Genomic DNA, 18,007 nt, shown 5'->3' with positions numbered 1-18,007 from the left:
AATCTGCGGGACAGTTGATCGGCAACGTAGACATGGCGTCGTAGACAAAGAAACTGGCCGACATTAACGAGACGCTAAATTGAATAATATGTTTGGATTATTGTAAAACAAATTGACCCTTATTCACTGTAACAGTTACACACTTATAATTTGAGGAATTGTTACATCTTTACATTCAAAAGGTAGTCGAGAACCATATTGTTTATTATATCAAAATTTTTCTCAACAAATAAGGTTTGAATTTCTTGAATTAATACTTGTACAACTTCTTTTTATAGTAAGTACCAAATATCTTACTTACTATCTCCTAAGGAGATCGAACTGGCCATCTATATACTATCTATTTAAAAAAAAAACTGAAAAAAGCATTTATAAACCTATTACGATATATGTCTCGCAATGGGTGTTCCAAATACATAAAGAAATGTAGCTATATATCTACCAACACATTTCTTGAAACAGAGAAACGCCCAAATCTCTTTAAATGCTTCACGGCGTCGATCAAAGCATCGAAAGATGAGTTCTTAAAAATTCGTTGCAGTTTTTTTTGCGTTAGCGAATGATACTCAAATTCTCATCTCAGTTCATTATAACAGAGACGAGATGGACGGACAAAATGACATCTTATTGAAGCACAAATAATATATAACGAAAGATTGACTCGAAGGACCAAATTAGACCTACAATTGTGTTGCATATTTGTGACATTAGTGTGAAAAGTTTCATCATCTTATTTTATATCGACATATTACGTCTTTTTTAATCAATTCAGAATTTAAAAACCGTATCATAACTACTAAATAATCAATGAAATTGCTAAGAGAAAATCATTATCGTAAATCGAATGACAATTATTTCAATTTAAAATGTTTATTGTTATTTAAATCCTACTAAATTGTTTGAAAAGGTGTTCCCCTATTAATTTACATTACTGAAATTTACATAAATGTACTCTGAATAGAATTATATTGGATAAGATAGAATTCTTTAAGATAAGAATTGTTTTTTAATTGCATTTCAAGACGTGCACGAAATGTCTAAGAAGAAGGTTTTACATGAACTATTTTAAGTATTTCAAATTATATTTTAAAACCAGCAAGGTTAATATAACCGTGGTAAAAATTCTATTTACATGAAATGCAATTTATTTTACAATTTTACGGATAATAAGATTATGGTATAATAATAAAGATATTTCACAGGTGGTGGGACAAGAACTGCTGGCCGCTGGACAGTACCAGGCTGCGGTGACCGTACTGGAAGCGGCGCTCAGGATAGGGTCATGTTCCCTAAAACTAAGGTAATTTAAATAATTAACTTATCTTAATTTTAAAGATTACTTCAAAAATGCGTTAGCTGTTACTCGCGACTTCGTCCGCGTGAAATTCGAAAATTATAAAAAAAATATGTTACTCAAAGATTACCATTCCAACGGTAAAAGAATTTTTAAAATCTGCCCAGTAGTTTTTGTGTTATTATAATACATACAAAAATACAAATATTTCTTCTTTATAATGTTAGTGTATCAACACCTATTGCCACTAAAACTAACCTATATTTAAAATTAATAAATAAAATTATACTGGGATGTCACTACTTTATTTAAAAGATTGCATTTCTATCAATAAAATTTCTTTCATATATCTGCAACGCTCATTAAATTGATACGGTGGATATTCCTCTCTGTACTGCCTTTATTCCCGACTCGGCTTAATATAAATCAAAACGTCGAAATTCCGCCAAAGATAACCGTATCCTTAAGTACATATAAATTATTCCACTGTCAACTCGTTACATACGAGCGGTGATTAAAAATAATAACTCCAAGCCATTAATGAAGCTGGATAACGTTGCTTGGGAGCTGTTTGTCTTACTCTTATTAGGACAGGGCTTCTAGTTTACAAAACAGCTACGATTTTTTTCAAATAAGTGTTTTTTCAAATGTTTTTGGATTTTATTATATGTATGTTTATAAAGGTGAGCTAAAATTTTTTAATATAAATCTATACTAATATTATAGAGAGGGAAGATATGGATTTTGGATTATTATATGTATTTGAATCACGCAAAAACTACTGGGCCGATTAAAAATATTTTTACCAATAAAAAGGTTTTTTATCTGTGAATAACGTAGGCTATATTTATTATATTTTTTTGCGAATTTGCGAGCAACAGCTCATACTACATTACAGATAAACCAAACTTACTGTTTTAAATTAAAAATAATTAAGTTTTTTTTATGAAAAGCTACTTACTAGCTTTACCGAGTAATTTTGTACTTTACGTATTTAGTAAAGGTTAAAATTCTAATACCTTGTATATCGCAGTAAAAACGGTAAAGTAATTAGTTAATGTTAAAATATTGATTTGTTTCTGCATTTGCGACACATTAAGCAGCCCTGGCTTTTCGCGCACGATCCAAAGTGTGAATCGAAATGTAAAGTATTAAATACAGAATAGCGCGCTGTATTCGAATATAAATCAACATAATTAAGTCATCAATTATCGGAGCTTTATGGCAGTTCCTTACAAGGAGCTTTTTGTGTGCTAACAGGTGATAATTAAACTTTGATGCAATTCATTCGATTTTCAATGAATAAATTTAATAACAACTAAATACTTAGTTATACTAAAATTACAGATATTACCGAAAATATATAAACCTAGCGTTCGCCTGCGACTCTTTCCGCGTGGACTTTAAAAAAAAAAACAAAAGCAAATGGCCTTTGTATTATTCCAGACTATGCCCTACATATATGCCAAATTTCATCGAGAGAGAGAAACATCCATTCTTTAACGGTATAAGTATGTCCGGTCTCCTGACTCTAAGCTACCTCCTTACCAATTTTCAGCCATATCGGTAAAACCGTTCTTGAGTTATAAATAGCGAAACTAACACCACTTTCTTTTATATATATAAGATATTTACATCGTAGTTACAAGTTCAAATTTCAGTAACTATTAACTAATTGAAATCTCTTATTATAAATCTTAATTTAAAATTTTAACTTCATCGTAACTTAACCTTTAGAGGTTACAGTTGCATCAATGGCACTGTAAATCTAGACTTAAACGAGAATACTAAGCTGAAAATACAAGCAAAAGCTGTTTGTGCGAGAATTCGTTGGACTTAATGTTATCTCAAATTTTATAGGCCTTTCCATTGATCGCTAACTTAATAAGATATTATAGGCCGCGAGGCGCTAACCAATGAAACTGTGAGGTCATTAACGGTGCTCCTAATAGCCTCATAAAGCAGCTAAACTGATAAAGGGTTGAATATTTGGCCGGATAGGAATAGCTTGTAACATTTATGGTCCTTATGTACCATTTTATATGAACATTGTTTTAGCCTTACGCACAGAGTAATAATAAATAAATTGATAAATAGTACAATTATAATAAAGTCTTATTTAATTAAGGTTCGAGTTCATTTGTTTTCTTTCTGATCCCGTATCGCTTATTTAACTCTTAAGCGAAGACTTAAATAATTAAAATACAAAGTGAACACGACGGCAACATTATTGAATGCCTTAATACAGCCCCGTACAATGGGGTCCATTTAAATACGCGCCCACTTAGCGCATTAAACACTTCGACGGGTCCCAAAATTGTCGCCGCGGTGACCAGCGAATAAGGGCCCGCGTGAAACCCACACCTCGATCCGATCTTATCGCCCTTTGATGGATTGAAACCGTATCGATACGTAACCGATTTTTCTTAGGGATGTGCAAGTTATCGATAATATATTTAACGCAACACATATCTAATGGACTTAATTCTTGTTTTTGATTATTCATTAATTATTGAAGGTATTTTTTCTAGGCAATTTATCGAATATTGATTGGAGATTAAACGACGGTTGTTATTTTTTAAACGTTTTAAAGGAAATGTAGTTAATCCTTTGCATCGATAAGTTTAATTTTAATGGAAACGATCTAGAAGATAATATTAACTTTATTTTAATCAGATGTTTCCGAAATTTATCGATAATAACGTAATCGAGCAGTACCAGCACATCCCTAATCCGCCCCTGTGGAGAACACATTTAAAGGACATTTATTTTTTCGATTGTTATCTACGTAGATAACAATTGACTGACGACAAACAATAAAAGAAGTAACACAGATAAGTGAAACTGAGAAGCTAGGCGAGGTATCAATTCGGTATGGGTATGGGACGCTATTGAATTGATAAAATCTCTTTAACGTACAAAACATCAGATAACTATATTACTATTGTAGTAAAAGTAAAGTATAGACTGCAGATAACAGTTAATTGACGTTGTTTGATTGCGAAATCGTCATATTTATTGTTCAGTGGTTTCGTAGCAATCCTTTAAGTAATCATGAAAATTTTACTATTGAGTACTTGTTTATCGTAAGTTTAAATAATCATACCAATCATACTACATACTAACATTATAAATGCGAAAGTTTAGATGGATGGCTGGATGTTTGTTAGAGTTTGTAGCCTAAACGGCTGTACGAATTTCGATGAAATTTGGTATGGAAGTCTGAAAGAACACAAAAGCTACTTAGTTTTGTTTTTATTTAATTCCACGTGGACGGAGTCGTTGGCGAAAGCTAGTGCATTCATAAAATATGTAATTTCATTGCGAACGTGTGGAGTGATATTTCAAATTACTTCACGAAGTGATTCATTAGCTGGCACTCGAATTAAAATATTTATCATCGCCCTTTAATCGCTTTACGAGAACCGGCCTCGCTGGAAGCCGCGGGCGGTCCCTTTGTTGTTTGTCTTTTTCATCTCGCAGTCAAAAATTTGTGCATTGTCTCTTACTTTGTGAGACAAACGTGTTGACGTGGTATGAATGAGTCTAGACTAACTAAGATATACGAATAGATGCAGATTTTTTTGTTAAAATTGAACGTAATCGAGGTTACTTTCTCAATACAGGTTCTACTCTAGCGAATGGTTCATATTGACTTATCTCGATATCAATGTCATACGATGTTCGTATTTCCAAAAATACAAATACATAAAATGTTCTGTTCGCAGGGGTTCAGTATTCAGCGCGTTATCATCAGCTCATTGGGCGCTCAGTCAATTAGACGCCGCTATCAACTACATGCAACAAGACCTGGCTGTTGCTAAATCCCTAGGAGATACAGCAGGCGAGTGCCGCGCGCACGGCAACTTGGGCGCGGCTTACTTCAGCCAAGGGTCATACAAGGACGCGTTGACTGCGCATAGGTACCAACTTGTGTTGGCTATGAAATGCAAGGTTTGTTATAGTTTTGTATTTTAATTGTAGTGTTTTGGATAACTGAGATAATTTGTTCTTATAATTGCGTGATGATATTTTCCTCATGCAGCTACTCATACTGGACGATATCGTAATTAACATATTGGGATAAAGCAACGATTTAGCACACGTTAAAATCTTAAATGTTTTCTTATTTGTTACTTTTATTCTGATGACTTCATCGTATAGGATAAAATGTTCAAAATCGTCGTACATCGTAAAACCGATTATGAATAAAATTAATAATTCAAATATACTTGTTATTCCGTTACGCGTATTATCCTATACACAGCTTTCTTTAGAACTAGTAAAGTAAGATTGTGGAGAATTCGCAATTAGTTTTATCAAAAGTTTTTACTTAGACGGCAAAACGGGATATGGAATTGTTGCAGTACACAGATACTGTTAATTGGTTACTATCAATGATTTATTGTTTGTTATGATTGTGACGATGATTTATAACTCACGACTAGAAATAAGGATTTATGGAACATTTTCTTATACTGAAATACTTCCTAATATTATAAATACGAAAGTTTGATAGATGGATGTTTGTTAAAGTTTGTAGCCTAAACAGCTGAACGGAGCTGGATGACATTTGGCAAAGATGTGGAACATAGTCTGTAAGAACACATAGGCTAGCGTTGACTTGCGTTTGTTTTTTTAATTCCACGCAGACGGAGTCGCGGGCAAAAGCTAGTTATTTAAAAAAATCTCTCAATTTTTTTTATACATCTATGTAGAATAAAAAGAACAAAGGCGCATTTGTCACCGCTTTTTAATATTTATAAATAACAGCAATCCTGTTAATGTATTCAATAGATAGCTAATTTTAGAAGGTTAATTATATTCGTACGATTTAGTTGAATAACTAACGATAAATAAACTAAAACACACAACTTTTTGATCATCGCCACCGTAGAGACAAGTCTATGCAATATTAGGAACACATTAATTATAAACAATTGAAAATCAAAGTGACATTCAGCGTCGTTTACCTTGACTGAAATTGTCATTGTCCGCACCAACCATTGTGGACAGGCCTGCGCCGCCCACGTGTGAAATATTACTTACTAGTTTGCACATTGCTCTGAACCTGTATTCATACTGGTTAAGATCAACAAAGTTGTCAGAGGGAGTAAATTTGTTAATACAGTCTTTTCGATTGAACAGCTTTTTGTTGGAAAAATAATATAAAATAATAAAAAACAGTTTACACAGATTTCTTGTCTTTGTAGCTGATGTAAATGCAATTGGATGCCAAAAATTAAGTTAAATGATACTAATTTGTTTTAAAGTTATCATACTATGAGATTTCTTTAGTGACTAGTTTAAAATAACTATGCAGGATAAATATTGTTATAAATACAAAAGTATATCGGCTCAGAATGCTTTTGAGTATATTCTAAAAATGGTTATTTTAAGTGAACTTTAAGCTCTAACTAGGGCCCTTCGTCTTAAAAGTTTACTATTTGTAAATTACTCAATGTAAAATAAAAACTGGCTAAAATAAGTTGCAATTTGTAAACCATGTTAAAATATTAAAAAAATAAGGAACTTTTTCTGAAAAAGTAAGTCGTGTGGTGGCTTTAATCAGATAACTTAATTTCAGCGCATACAAAAGAACCCAAAATTCTTTGTTCATGTTCTTTTTAGTTCGCCAGACGTTCGCAAATAAACATGCTGCACCTCACGTTTACACATTAAAAATAATTCCTTACGTCTGTAGCCGTGCAACGAGAGTTCCCAGCACGTTTTTAGGCATCCTGAATATTCGTGGCCGTTTAATGGTCTTAGCAGATTTGTTTGCAATGTTTCTTATATTATCATGGAACGTAGATGTACAATAAGGCTGTGTGCACACTGAGCACATTAACCACAAATATTTGTATCATAAAACATGATGTGACATCACTGTGAGTGAAATCAGCTGTACTGCCATGTTGAACTCTGAAAACTTAAGTATGTGAACTTTGACAGAGTAAACACCGTTTCTTATACACGCAAAGCAATTATCTTGAATAGAAGATCGCTTTTACACGTAAAAAGGTTGTCGCAATCGTAATACTTTACCCCTCTCTATCTTTATGCTACGTTTACACGAAGGCGGATCAATATGGCAGAGCAATAGACAATAAAGTACCTTTGCAGCGAGGATGAACAGCAGCACAGGGCTGTCTACTGCTCTGCGTTTCTGTGCCCTCGTGTGAAATATGTAGCGTACAACTAAAATGCCAAAGTAAAGCAACACTTTAGGTCTCAAAGTTAACCGACTGACACATTATGCTAATGTGTTAGTGCGGCAACATTTACTTGCTGCTTTTACTGCAGTCTGCTTAACGCACGATCACCGGCTCGTTTTATCTTGATCGCGTATTACGCTTATTTTAACGATGTTGAATTCAAATTGTTATTATACTTCAGTTGTTTTTTAAAGCGTTTGTCGGGCGTTGTTTGTATTTTAATTCAACATTTCATTCATCAACCAATAGTCCTTTTAAACCTTTCAAATATTTCTGCCGGCAAACACGATCGTACAACTGAATGTCATAAAAAATAAAATAAACAAATAGTGTGCAAGTTAAAACGCGAGCACCAACACGACAAAACAATCGAACAAACAAATAGTCGTAAAAATTATTTACTTTGGTTGTTACGGACGAACGGCGGGTAACAAAAACTCGGTGGTCGTTTTGAAATAACCGCGAAATGGCGGCGGAATTCGCCCGTAGCCTGTAATGTGAGAACTCGACTCAGTAATCACTTCGTTTCGCGATCTAGTACCAGGAATGTATAGCTTTTTATAAAGGAAATCCGCCTCCGGTTTTAATCCGCATTTCTATGATACGGATCCATATATTTACTTTCTTAAAATCTGAGAATATCACGGAAGACTTGTATAAAAATGATTTCTTTGAAAAAAACATAGGTAACAATGATTTGACAAGTGGAATATCACTAAAAATGTCCATATATTTCTACTACCGCTTTGACTGCGAGTTAAATTTTATCTTTGCCTATTGAGTGTTATGAAAAAAGAAATTGCATTAATAATTTATGAACACCCTGTATTAAAGATTATAGTCCATACTGGCGCAGGATGGCTTCTAAGTCTATCTCGTAATTACATCGGTGTTAATGTAGATAACATAGATTTATTACACCTCGATATAATTACGTACATTAAAGGACGTGCAACCGGTAAATTATTGGTGTAATGTATTCAAAAGGTGAATCGATATATCAAAGTAAGTCGAAGCAAAGTTAAGGCGCCACAGATCGCTTTACACCGCATGATGTTACCTCCGAGATGTCACCGGAAAAGCGTAAACTCCGCTCGTTTCCAATTTTCCCAACATACTAGTTAAGACTCCAAATTCTTTGACAATATGACGCCTTATAAATTTATAATATTTCGGTAAACGCAAACATTTTTCATACATATAACCATTAGTTTCAGCGCCCGGAAGTCCGCAACTCTTTATTAACTCCACAGAATCACAGCTAATGTAGGTGACATTAGCTGTGATTCTGTTTTAAGGCAATTTCCAAACGGGCGACGTACACGATTTGCCAGTAACATAAACTAAACACCAATATTTTACCTATAATAAAAGATGCGGGAATTTATCGGACATTAATGACATGCTAAAGTTAGTAAGCAGCGAGCTTATGCGAGCTTGAATAGATTAAAAACGTATTAATAATATATCAGATGTAAATAGAATAGTTTTTTACTTATTGATTCCTGACCGGTTTCCATAGTTACTAATAGCGTATGTGGATTTTATACTGGATAGCATTACGTAAGACTTACGATTATTGTTTTTATAATGCGGATTCCAATATTGTTAATTATTGTAATTACAAATAACTAGCTTTCGCCCGCGACTCCATCCAGGTGGAAATAATAATAAAACACAGAAATAACAAAAGTGTAGACTGTGCGTATTTCCAGACTATCCTCTACATCTATGTCAAAATTTATCTAGATCCGTTCAGCTTTTTAGGCTACAAACTCTAAAAAACATCCATCCAACCATTTAAACTTCCGCATTTTATAATATTACTAGCTTTCGCCCTCGACTCCGTCCGCTTGTTATTAAAAAAAACAAAACCAAGTAGCTTTTATGTTCTTCCAGACTATCTTCTACATCGGTGTCAAATTTCATTGAGATCCGTTCAGCAGTTTAGACTAACAAACATCCATCCATCCATCTAAACTTTCATATTTAAAATATTAGTATGACTAGTATGATTAACATTACTATAGATGTGGTAAAAACGAAGTGCATTGAAATTAAAACGGTCAAGTTGTACTCCTCTTTAGTAAGTGAGCTTCTTCTTCGTAGTTAGAATTTAACAAAGGCAGTTGCAACAAACGCCTGTTGGAAAATAAGCCGGATGGACGTAGAGCGCGTGGTAGGCCGAAACTTAGATGGCTAGACGAAGTCGAACGCGATCTTAAGAACATCGGCGTCAAGGGCTGGAAGCAAAAGGCCCAAAATAGACAGAAGTGGAGAAGTTTACTGGACCAGGCCCAGGCCCACACGCGGCTGTAGTGCCTCAGAAGAAGAAGAAGTTGCAACAAAAGTATCTTCTTGCAACTATTTTCCTTCTACAACATACGTACTGGTATACACATTTAATTCATTCATCTACCTATCTAACATGATCGCTAGAACCAGTCCGCTGGAAAGGTAATATAAATCATAATTACACTGTCAGAGATCATAAATTAGCTTGTCTTGTGTACTACTTACAATCATATTGAGGTCTCGTATCAAGATATCTCGTCTAATATATGTATATAGTTTGTTTTTTCATTAATGAGTGCTATCACTTCCTCTAAATAGAAAAAAAGAACTATATATAGTAAAAATAAAGATTAAAATTACCTAATTCGTATTTTTTTTACATTTGATTAATTATGATCCGACTTACAGTATGGTTTTAGAAGTATCTAATACATTAAGACCTCCTTGATTCCACTACAATTATATAATTTATTTCTGGGTTACCAAATACTTGCATTCAACTTTGGTCTTTCTATACAATCAATTTTATAACCTAGAATAACAATTTTAGAACATAGAATTTGTAAACTAATGACGTAACCGTTGTTCATCTCGATCCACTGTCCAGATAATGTAGCGTGAACAATTTGACATTAACATGTAGTTCTAACTCCCGGCTTCATTAGTACACGCCTAGAATAATTCCAGAATATTCCATTTGTGGCTGGTTGCATTTTGTAACGCTTGTCATCGTAAATGGATTGTTCTTGCTAAGTAAATGTTAAACATTTCTAATCTAAAGATAAAAAACGGATAATTCACTAGATTTCATAAAATAACGGTTGTTACACATATTTTTAAAATTAAATGCACTTTAGTATTATTACTCGGTCAAGCAAACTATAAAGTTTATTAAACAAAACATGTTTTGAAGAAATTGTCTATATAAATAGACAATCTCTTCAAAACATGTTTTGTTTAAAAAAAGACGTCATTTAAATATCAAATATTTCAAGAACAAACAAGACTTCATTGAGCATGAGAAACAAAATACCAAAGCTAGTTAAATACAATTCTTAGAATAATCCCAAGTTACCACAACCAGTAATTTAAGTAAGAAATACGCACCCCGCTGAATACAACTCAAAAACTCACGCTCAAGCACAATTAGTTATCTATAAAAGTCGATATCATTTTACCTTGTTTATTAATAGCATGTTGAACAAAACAAAAAAGTAAAACATACTCAAATAGCATACACATTCTTGCAAAACGGAGGCATCGTAAAAAATGCATATTCATGTATCTCGAATTCCAAGTTGGCGTTAAATTGAATATATTCGTACCACCCAGTCGCAAGTATCGAAGTTTATTAATGAACGCAGGAGTTCTGACGGTCTTGAACAGCTAATACTGGTCATTAACTCTATCTTTATATTACATCCTGATTGGAAAACGACGTTTAAAATCTTTGCTGGATTACTCCCACGTATCCTGAATTACGTTATAGTTGTTTTACTTTTGAACCGTTTCTAGATCGAATTGAGCTAAGCAGTTCTTTTTATCCCACACTTTTACAAATATTAGTACAAATTTTGCTTATACTCAGTTTATTCCCAAGTTTAACTTAATACCGCGTTTATTTGTAGTGCTGTTAGTGTACAAGTGTACCGTATTTATAAAAGGCATGATAAAACCTATAAGGAAGCAAAAAAAGTAGTTTGATCGTAACTTTTTAAAATTAATCATATTAACAAATAATAGTTAATATTATTTTAGTGACATTTTTTTTAATTCCTTCTAACATTTCTAAATACACAATAGCTTCCAAAATAAACAAAAACCTTAAATAAAACAAAAGAACTAATGACATCAAATTCCCTTAAATTACCCAAATTCATTTTCTATTCACGTAAGTTGTCTTTTTAAAATGTCATCAATATTAATTATCTTATCAGAGAACATTTCACCGGGTCGTATGTAAAAGCCTTTGACTTTTAAGAACAGGACCTGTCAAGCGCATTCTCTACTATCTTCTTAAACACTTTTGTATGTAAATTAAATTAGGGTGTAATGACGTTTCAATATGCGTAAATGTTACATTAACCTCCGGCGAAAAGTGACAAAATTTAGTGCAACGGCCGCCTATGACTTGTCCGTTTCTCTATATTCAAAGATAAAAGCTATTCGGTACCGTAAGTGAGAATGGGGTAGAGCAGGTAGACGAAAAACGTCGTAAGTAGACAGAATGTATATGTAAATCAAAGCGTTATCGTATCATGTTGCACATACTTAATTAGGTAGATTGTGGCGGCCGAGTGAACTTTAGTGCTGGCCCTTTTAACTGGCATTTAGTTCACGATTATATCGACAATACTGGTCGTTAGTAATTTGAAATCGCTCGACCGTTACTAAGACTGAATTGAGATTTTATACAGAGCGAAGTGTTAATTAAAAATAGTATACCTATATCTATTGTTGCATTATGTACTGAATGAGGACTAAGAATTTTCATTTTTTTACTTTACCATTATGAAAACAAACATCGTGTAGTTTTAACAATATCGATATCCAACTCAACATACAGACTTCACTAGTCGGGTGGTGTTTTTTTGTCAACCACTACCTTAATAAAAGGGATGCGACGCGTTCTATTATTTTTTTTTATCATTAGACTACTCTAATTTAGTAAAGGTAACTAAGTGTTAGATATTTCAACAAATGACCTCCAGTGCATGAGCACAGATTTACAAATAACTTTTAAGAATACAGAATACATCAAAAATAGTTAAAAAGCCAACATAAGTAATAGATAATTAGTATGTTACTCTTAATTCATCTATAAATTTAAAGACAAATATAAAAAACAAAACAATGCATGTGACACAATTTAATAGGCGTTAAGTTAACCTTTTAAAACTGCATAATTCAAACATATTCGTATTTAATTTCTAACAATTATTTTAATGGAATATATTTGACATAGTTAATACTTACAATATCTAATATATCACAAATCGATACTAAAAAGTGAATAATTTTTATCATTCGCACCCCCTATTTAGACAAGTAAAAAAATTGATAAGGGAAGAAATAAATTACCTATTCAAGATGTCTGAACACAAATCTTGGTGTTATCTCATGAAGCAATAAAAAGGGGCTTTTTCGATGAGTGCAGCGTAAACGTCCTTTGAGGATTTACTGTATAGCCTTGCGGTGGTCCCCGAGGCGGTAATAAAAAATTAGTCTTCTTTAAGTGGTCAAAACAGATGTGTCTATGAGATGTTTTAAAATGTAGCCGTTTCCAAAAAAAGAAAAATGAAAACAAGACTTGCTACTCTTGTTCCAAAGAAAACTGAAATGTTTTTAAAAACCTCTCCATACCTCTATAAATCTACACTTCTTAAATCAACCCTAAACTAAACATGTCTATGATAATATTTTCGAAGAAAGTTGCAGTTAAAATAACTACCGGATAATTATTCTAGTACTTTACATTATTATTATAACTCATATCTTTATTTTCTTATTTTTATATATAATATATTTCACATGATTTTCTTAAAAAAAATAACAAAATAAAACATTATATAAAAAAATAGAAGTCCACCGGCTGCGGAATCCGATGACTCAAGCAACCAGTGGTCAGGGCTGCAGAGACAAGAACCTCCTCACTATTCGTGCGGTTTCTAAAATAACCGCCTTTTGAATCGGGCCCTTAATCCAACTGTCTAGCGAGAGCTTCTTGAGGTGTTGGTCGAAGCTCTTCGCTATCAGCCCGTGTGCCGTGTGTGTGTGTGTGTGTGTGTGTGTGTGTGTGTGTGTGTGTGTGTGTGTACATTATTATTATTGTTGAGTGGTACGTAAAGCGAAACCAACATCAATAACAAATCAACTTATTCTTCTTACAGGACACACAAGCCGCTGCAGCAGCGCTCACCTCGTTAGGGCACGTTTACACTGCAATAGGAGACTACCCAAACGCGCTAGCCAGCCACAAACAGTGCGTACAACTGGTGAAGCAAATGGGCGATAGACTTCAAGAGGCAAGGGAGATTGGAAATGTAGGCGCCGTGTACCTCGCCATGGGAGAGTTCGACTCGGCTGTGGATTGTCATACGCAGCATCTAAGATTGGCCAGGCGACTCGGAGACCAGGTTAGTTACACTTTACCTACTATTGAATATACTTATAGATTGATAAATCTATGGAGCCATTTATCTTAATTTAGATAGAAAAAAATTTGATAAAAATGAAACAAATACAGTGTAACTGCTGCTAAAATTCTTCACGATTAACATAAAAGTTGTTAGAAGTAAGGACTCTCTGCACAAATAAAATCGAACAAAAAAGTTATCACGATTTTTTACCTAGTAGTTTTTTCTTATGATCCATACTCATGAAATTCAAAAACAAATCTACGTTATTGTTTAGTGTTACACTTAATTAAGTCTACCAACTAAAGTTTTCATAAAAATGGCAATTAAACGAACGGTAGTTTAACCTTTAACTAGTCGTTGAAGAAGAAAGCGCAATAACCTTTTATAGGCCCGTAGTTGTCAGCCCTTGTCTAATCTGCCTCAGCATGGGATTTAATTGTAACTCTTAATCGAACTCGCCAATCTATACACATTATGCAAATGGAACCAATTAGAGAAAATGTCCATTCCTTGAAATCTTATCCCTTGTTCTAGCTATTTATTTACTACTCTTGTGCTAGTAAAACTAAACTATTATGTCTTTCAATTAGAGTAGACAGGTTAAATAAAGTTTCTTGTGCTACTAAATTACATTTTACCTATTTTCAGGTGGAAGAAGCGAGAGCGTATTCAAATCTAGGATCATCATATCACTACAGACGCAACTTTTCTCAAGCGATCGCATATCATGAAAATGTTTTACGAATAGCACAGAATCTCGGTGATCGAGCTATAGAAGCTAGAGCTTACGCTGGATTAGGACATGCAGCAAGGTATTTTAATTGACGTGGACACACGTCCGTTCTTATCGAATATGCTTTAAAAATGACCAATGTCACCTCTCATTAATACCGACCATCGTGGATGCGGAACTTTTTAAATATCCAATATGTAGTACGAGTTTGTTTGTTTTTTGGATTGTACACATCTAGGGCATGTCTCAAATAAATTTTACTTAAATATCAAGTAAAAAATGATGTTGTTAATACAACTGTAGTTCCTCTGGTGTTGCGGATGTCCATGGGCGTCGTTGACCACCTTGGTGTACACGCCGCTCGTTTGCCCCCTTTTTACTATAAAAAAAAAAAAAAACAACTTTCATTTCATTCACAGATGTGCCGGTGATTACGCGCAAGCAAAGAAATGGCACGAGAGACAACTGGATGTCGCATTAGCAGCTAGAGACAAGGTAAGTCATAATTTCATACAAGTAATTAATTAATGTTTCATTTTTGTAAAAATACATATTTACAATTTTTAATTCTATTCGCACATTTAGAGCTTAGATTTTATATAGATTTTTAATGCATGTAATTATAGGTCGGCGAGGGACGAGCTTGTTCCAATTTGGGCATAGTCTACCAGTTGCTGGGGGAGCATGATGCGGCTCTCAAACTGCACCAAGCGCATCTGTCCATTGCAAGACAATTGCAGGTAAACATATATAGTTAACTATACTTTGAAAGATTTTGCCTATTTTTTACTTTTAGAGCGTACACTTTTGACTAAACTATCGCACAACTGTTGTGCGATTGTCGATTTCTTCGCAGCCAGTTGAACTGTTTAGTTGCATTACGAAAAATCGAGTAGTGTGCGCATCTCCATATAAGCTTATCAGAATCAAAGCAAGACTAAACAGTTGTGCGATAGTTTAGTTTCAGGTGTGCATCATACACACTGAAAAGATGTAATTTTTAAATGAATCTCTGTGTGCAACTAAGTCATACAATAAAATCTTTGCAGGATAAAGCAGGAATGGGTCGTGCGTACGGTAATATCGGCAACGCGTACTCCGCGGCGGGCTTCTACGAGCAGGCCATCAAATACCATAAGCAGGAGCTGACCATCTCTAAGGAGGTGCATGACCGCAGCTCGGAGGCGTCCACACACGGCAACCTCGCCGTCGCATACCAAGCGCTCGGCGCACACGATATGGCATTATTCCATTATAGAGCACATTTAGGTAGGAAATACTGGTAAATCGTCATCATCAACTTGCCCTTATCCCTTATGGAGTGTCGGCACAGTATGTGCTGCTCTTCCATACATCTCTATCAGCCGGCATATCTGAATTCACTACTTTCTTAAGCATATCCTCTTTCATACAATCCATCCATACTTTCTTCTGTCTTCCTCTTCCTTTGTAGCCATCCACCAGTAAGAAATACTGGTAAAAATACTGTTAAAAAACAGCTGAGCAGTAAATATTGCTTCATTCACACCACTAGAAGATTTTTAAATGGTAATTCGTTTTGAAGAAAAATCTACACAACAGTACGATACAAATGACACTTAAAAGACTTGTAGCACCTAAGAAAAATGCAACTAAAATTGCAAATCATCAACTCCCATAATAAAAATGTTTGTCTAACAAAACAAAGTGTTCAATACTAGAAGTTTTTAAATTATATTTAACAGGAGCTATTAATTAACGTTACAGGCATTGCTCGTGAACTAAAAGACGCGGCAGGCGAGGCGTGCGCGCTCCTCAACTTGGGCAACTGCTTGTCCTCGCGCGGGGAGTTCGCTCAAGCCGTGCCGTACTACGAGCAGCATCTCATGCTGTCACAGGAGCTCGGTGACGTCACCGCAGAGGCTAAAGCCTGTCATTTCTTAGGATATGCTCATTACTGCTTGGGCAATTATAGAGAAGCTGTCAGGTAGGTGCAACACGGAACATGTTTCTTTTTTCCTGACATCAACAACGCACTTATTGCCACACGTCATTAAGCGCAGCGTAAACAGTGCCTTGTTATCCATTAAATATCTCTGAGTATCGCATTAATGCCAGGTTTCTCTTGTTTTAACATGGAGAGAGTTTTTAAAAGCGTGCCACTGTAAACCATACATTATCTTATTTCCGAAGGTACTATGATCAAGATTTATCCCTGGCTAAAGATTTACAAGACAAAATGAACATGGGCAGAGCGTATTGCAACCTTGGTCTCGCACATTTGGCACTGGGCAATTTGGAGACGGCATTAGAATGCCAGAAGTATTTCTTAGCGATAGCGCACATGACGCAGCATCTGCAAGGCAAGTTCAGAGCGCTCGGTAATATTGGCGATGTGCTCATTAAGATGGGAGATGTCGAAGAAGCAGTGAAGATGTATCAACGCCAGTTGAGATTCGCTAGAGAGGTAAGAAGATTTTTTTTTGTTTTATCTGAATTAACTTTTTTGTCTATTCATTCTCTACTTTACCCCATTAAATTTGGCTTATATTTAAATATTGTACGGTTATAAATCAGATTTATGCAACTTTTTCTTACGCTTCAGGCTCGGGACCGATCTCTAGAGGCAGCGGCCTGCGGAGCATTGGGTCTCGCGCGACGACTGCAAAGAAGATTGGACGCAGCTCTAGGACATCATACTCAGGTAAGAAGAATGCGATTGCAAAAATTGATTTTATAATGGTTTCTTACATCAGCACTGTGTACATCCCCCTCACGCAGAGTTGGTGTACCAAGTTTTTGTCCTTCAGATCGATCTAGTATAAGCTTTAGCGTCTATTCAACATTACAATTTTTATATCTATCTCTCTACCCCTATCCCTCTCAGTTTCTAAAAGGAAAACAAAGATAGCAGTACTGTTTGTACACATTTGCTAGTTGAAATTGACGATTTTTGTTTTAGGAGTTGACGCTGCGTCAGGAGGCGGGCGACGCGGCGGGCGAGGCGCGGGCGCACTCGCACCTCGGCGCCGTGCACATGGCGCTCGGCCACTACTCACACGCCGCTAGGTGTTATAGGGTCAGTTAACACTAATGAAACAAAAAAGCCCTGCGTTTAAAAGCAGGAAAGACTCGTAACTTCTGCTACACTGAAAAGGACAGTCAAAATGATTCCTCAAAATAAATAATATTTGAATCTACAGGAGCAACTTGAGCGAGCACAAGAGTTACAAGATTGCGCTCTGGAGGCGCAGGCGTACGGCAATCTCGGCATCGCCAAGCTCAATATGGGACATTACGAAGATGCTATCGGATATTTAGAACAGGTAAACATTTTATTCAAGTTATG

General features: G+C 34.9%; 1 protein-coding gene across 1 annotated transcript in view; it reads left to right on the top strand.

Annotated features, from left to right (window-relative positions):
* LOC106108157 (tetratricopeptide repeat protein 28) overlaps nucleotides 1-18,007 on the top strand; it is a 49,704-nt gene that overhangs the window by 22,474 nt on the left and 9,223 nt on the right. The window contains exons 6-17 of the mRNA XM_013289253.1: nucleotides 1,203-1,300; nucleotides 5,023-5,248; nucleotides 13,698-13,943; nucleotides 14,595-14,758; nucleotides 15,099-15,174; nucleotides 15,306-15,419; nucleotides 15,729-15,948; nucleotides 16,426-16,645; nucleotides 16,852-17,125; nucleotides 17,264-17,362; nucleotides 17,621-17,737; nucleotides 17,862-17,984. Coding sequence (XP_013144707.1) covers nucleotides 1,203-1,300; nucleotides 5,023-5,248; nucleotides 13,698-13,943; nucleotides 14,595-14,758; nucleotides 15,099-15,174; nucleotides 15,306-15,419; nucleotides 15,729-15,948; nucleotides 16,426-16,645; nucleotides 16,852-17,125; nucleotides 17,264-17,362; nucleotides 17,621-17,737; nucleotides 17,862-17,984 — 1,977 coding nt within the window. The remainder of the gene's footprint in view (nucleotides 1-1,202; nucleotides 1,301-5,022; nucleotides 5,249-13,697; nucleotides 13,944-14,594; nucleotides 14,759-15,098; nucleotides 15,175-15,305; nucleotides 15,420-15,728; nucleotides 15,949-16,425; nucleotides 16,646-16,851; nucleotides 17,126-17,263; nucleotides 17,363-17,620; nucleotides 17,738-17,861; nucleotides 17,985-18,007) is intronic.

The sequence above is a fragment of the Papilio polytes genome, unplaced genomic scaffold, assembly GCF_000836215.1.
Source record: "Papilio polytes unplaced genomic scaffold, Ppol_1.0 DF824269.1, whole genome shotgun sequence".
In the NCBI taxonomy this organism is placed as follows: Eukaryota; Metazoa; Arthropoda; class Insecta; order Lepidoptera; family Papilionidae; genus Papilio; species Papilio polytes.
Note: the sequence above shows the minus strand (reverse complement) of the source record. Positions and strands in the feature narration are given on the sequence as shown.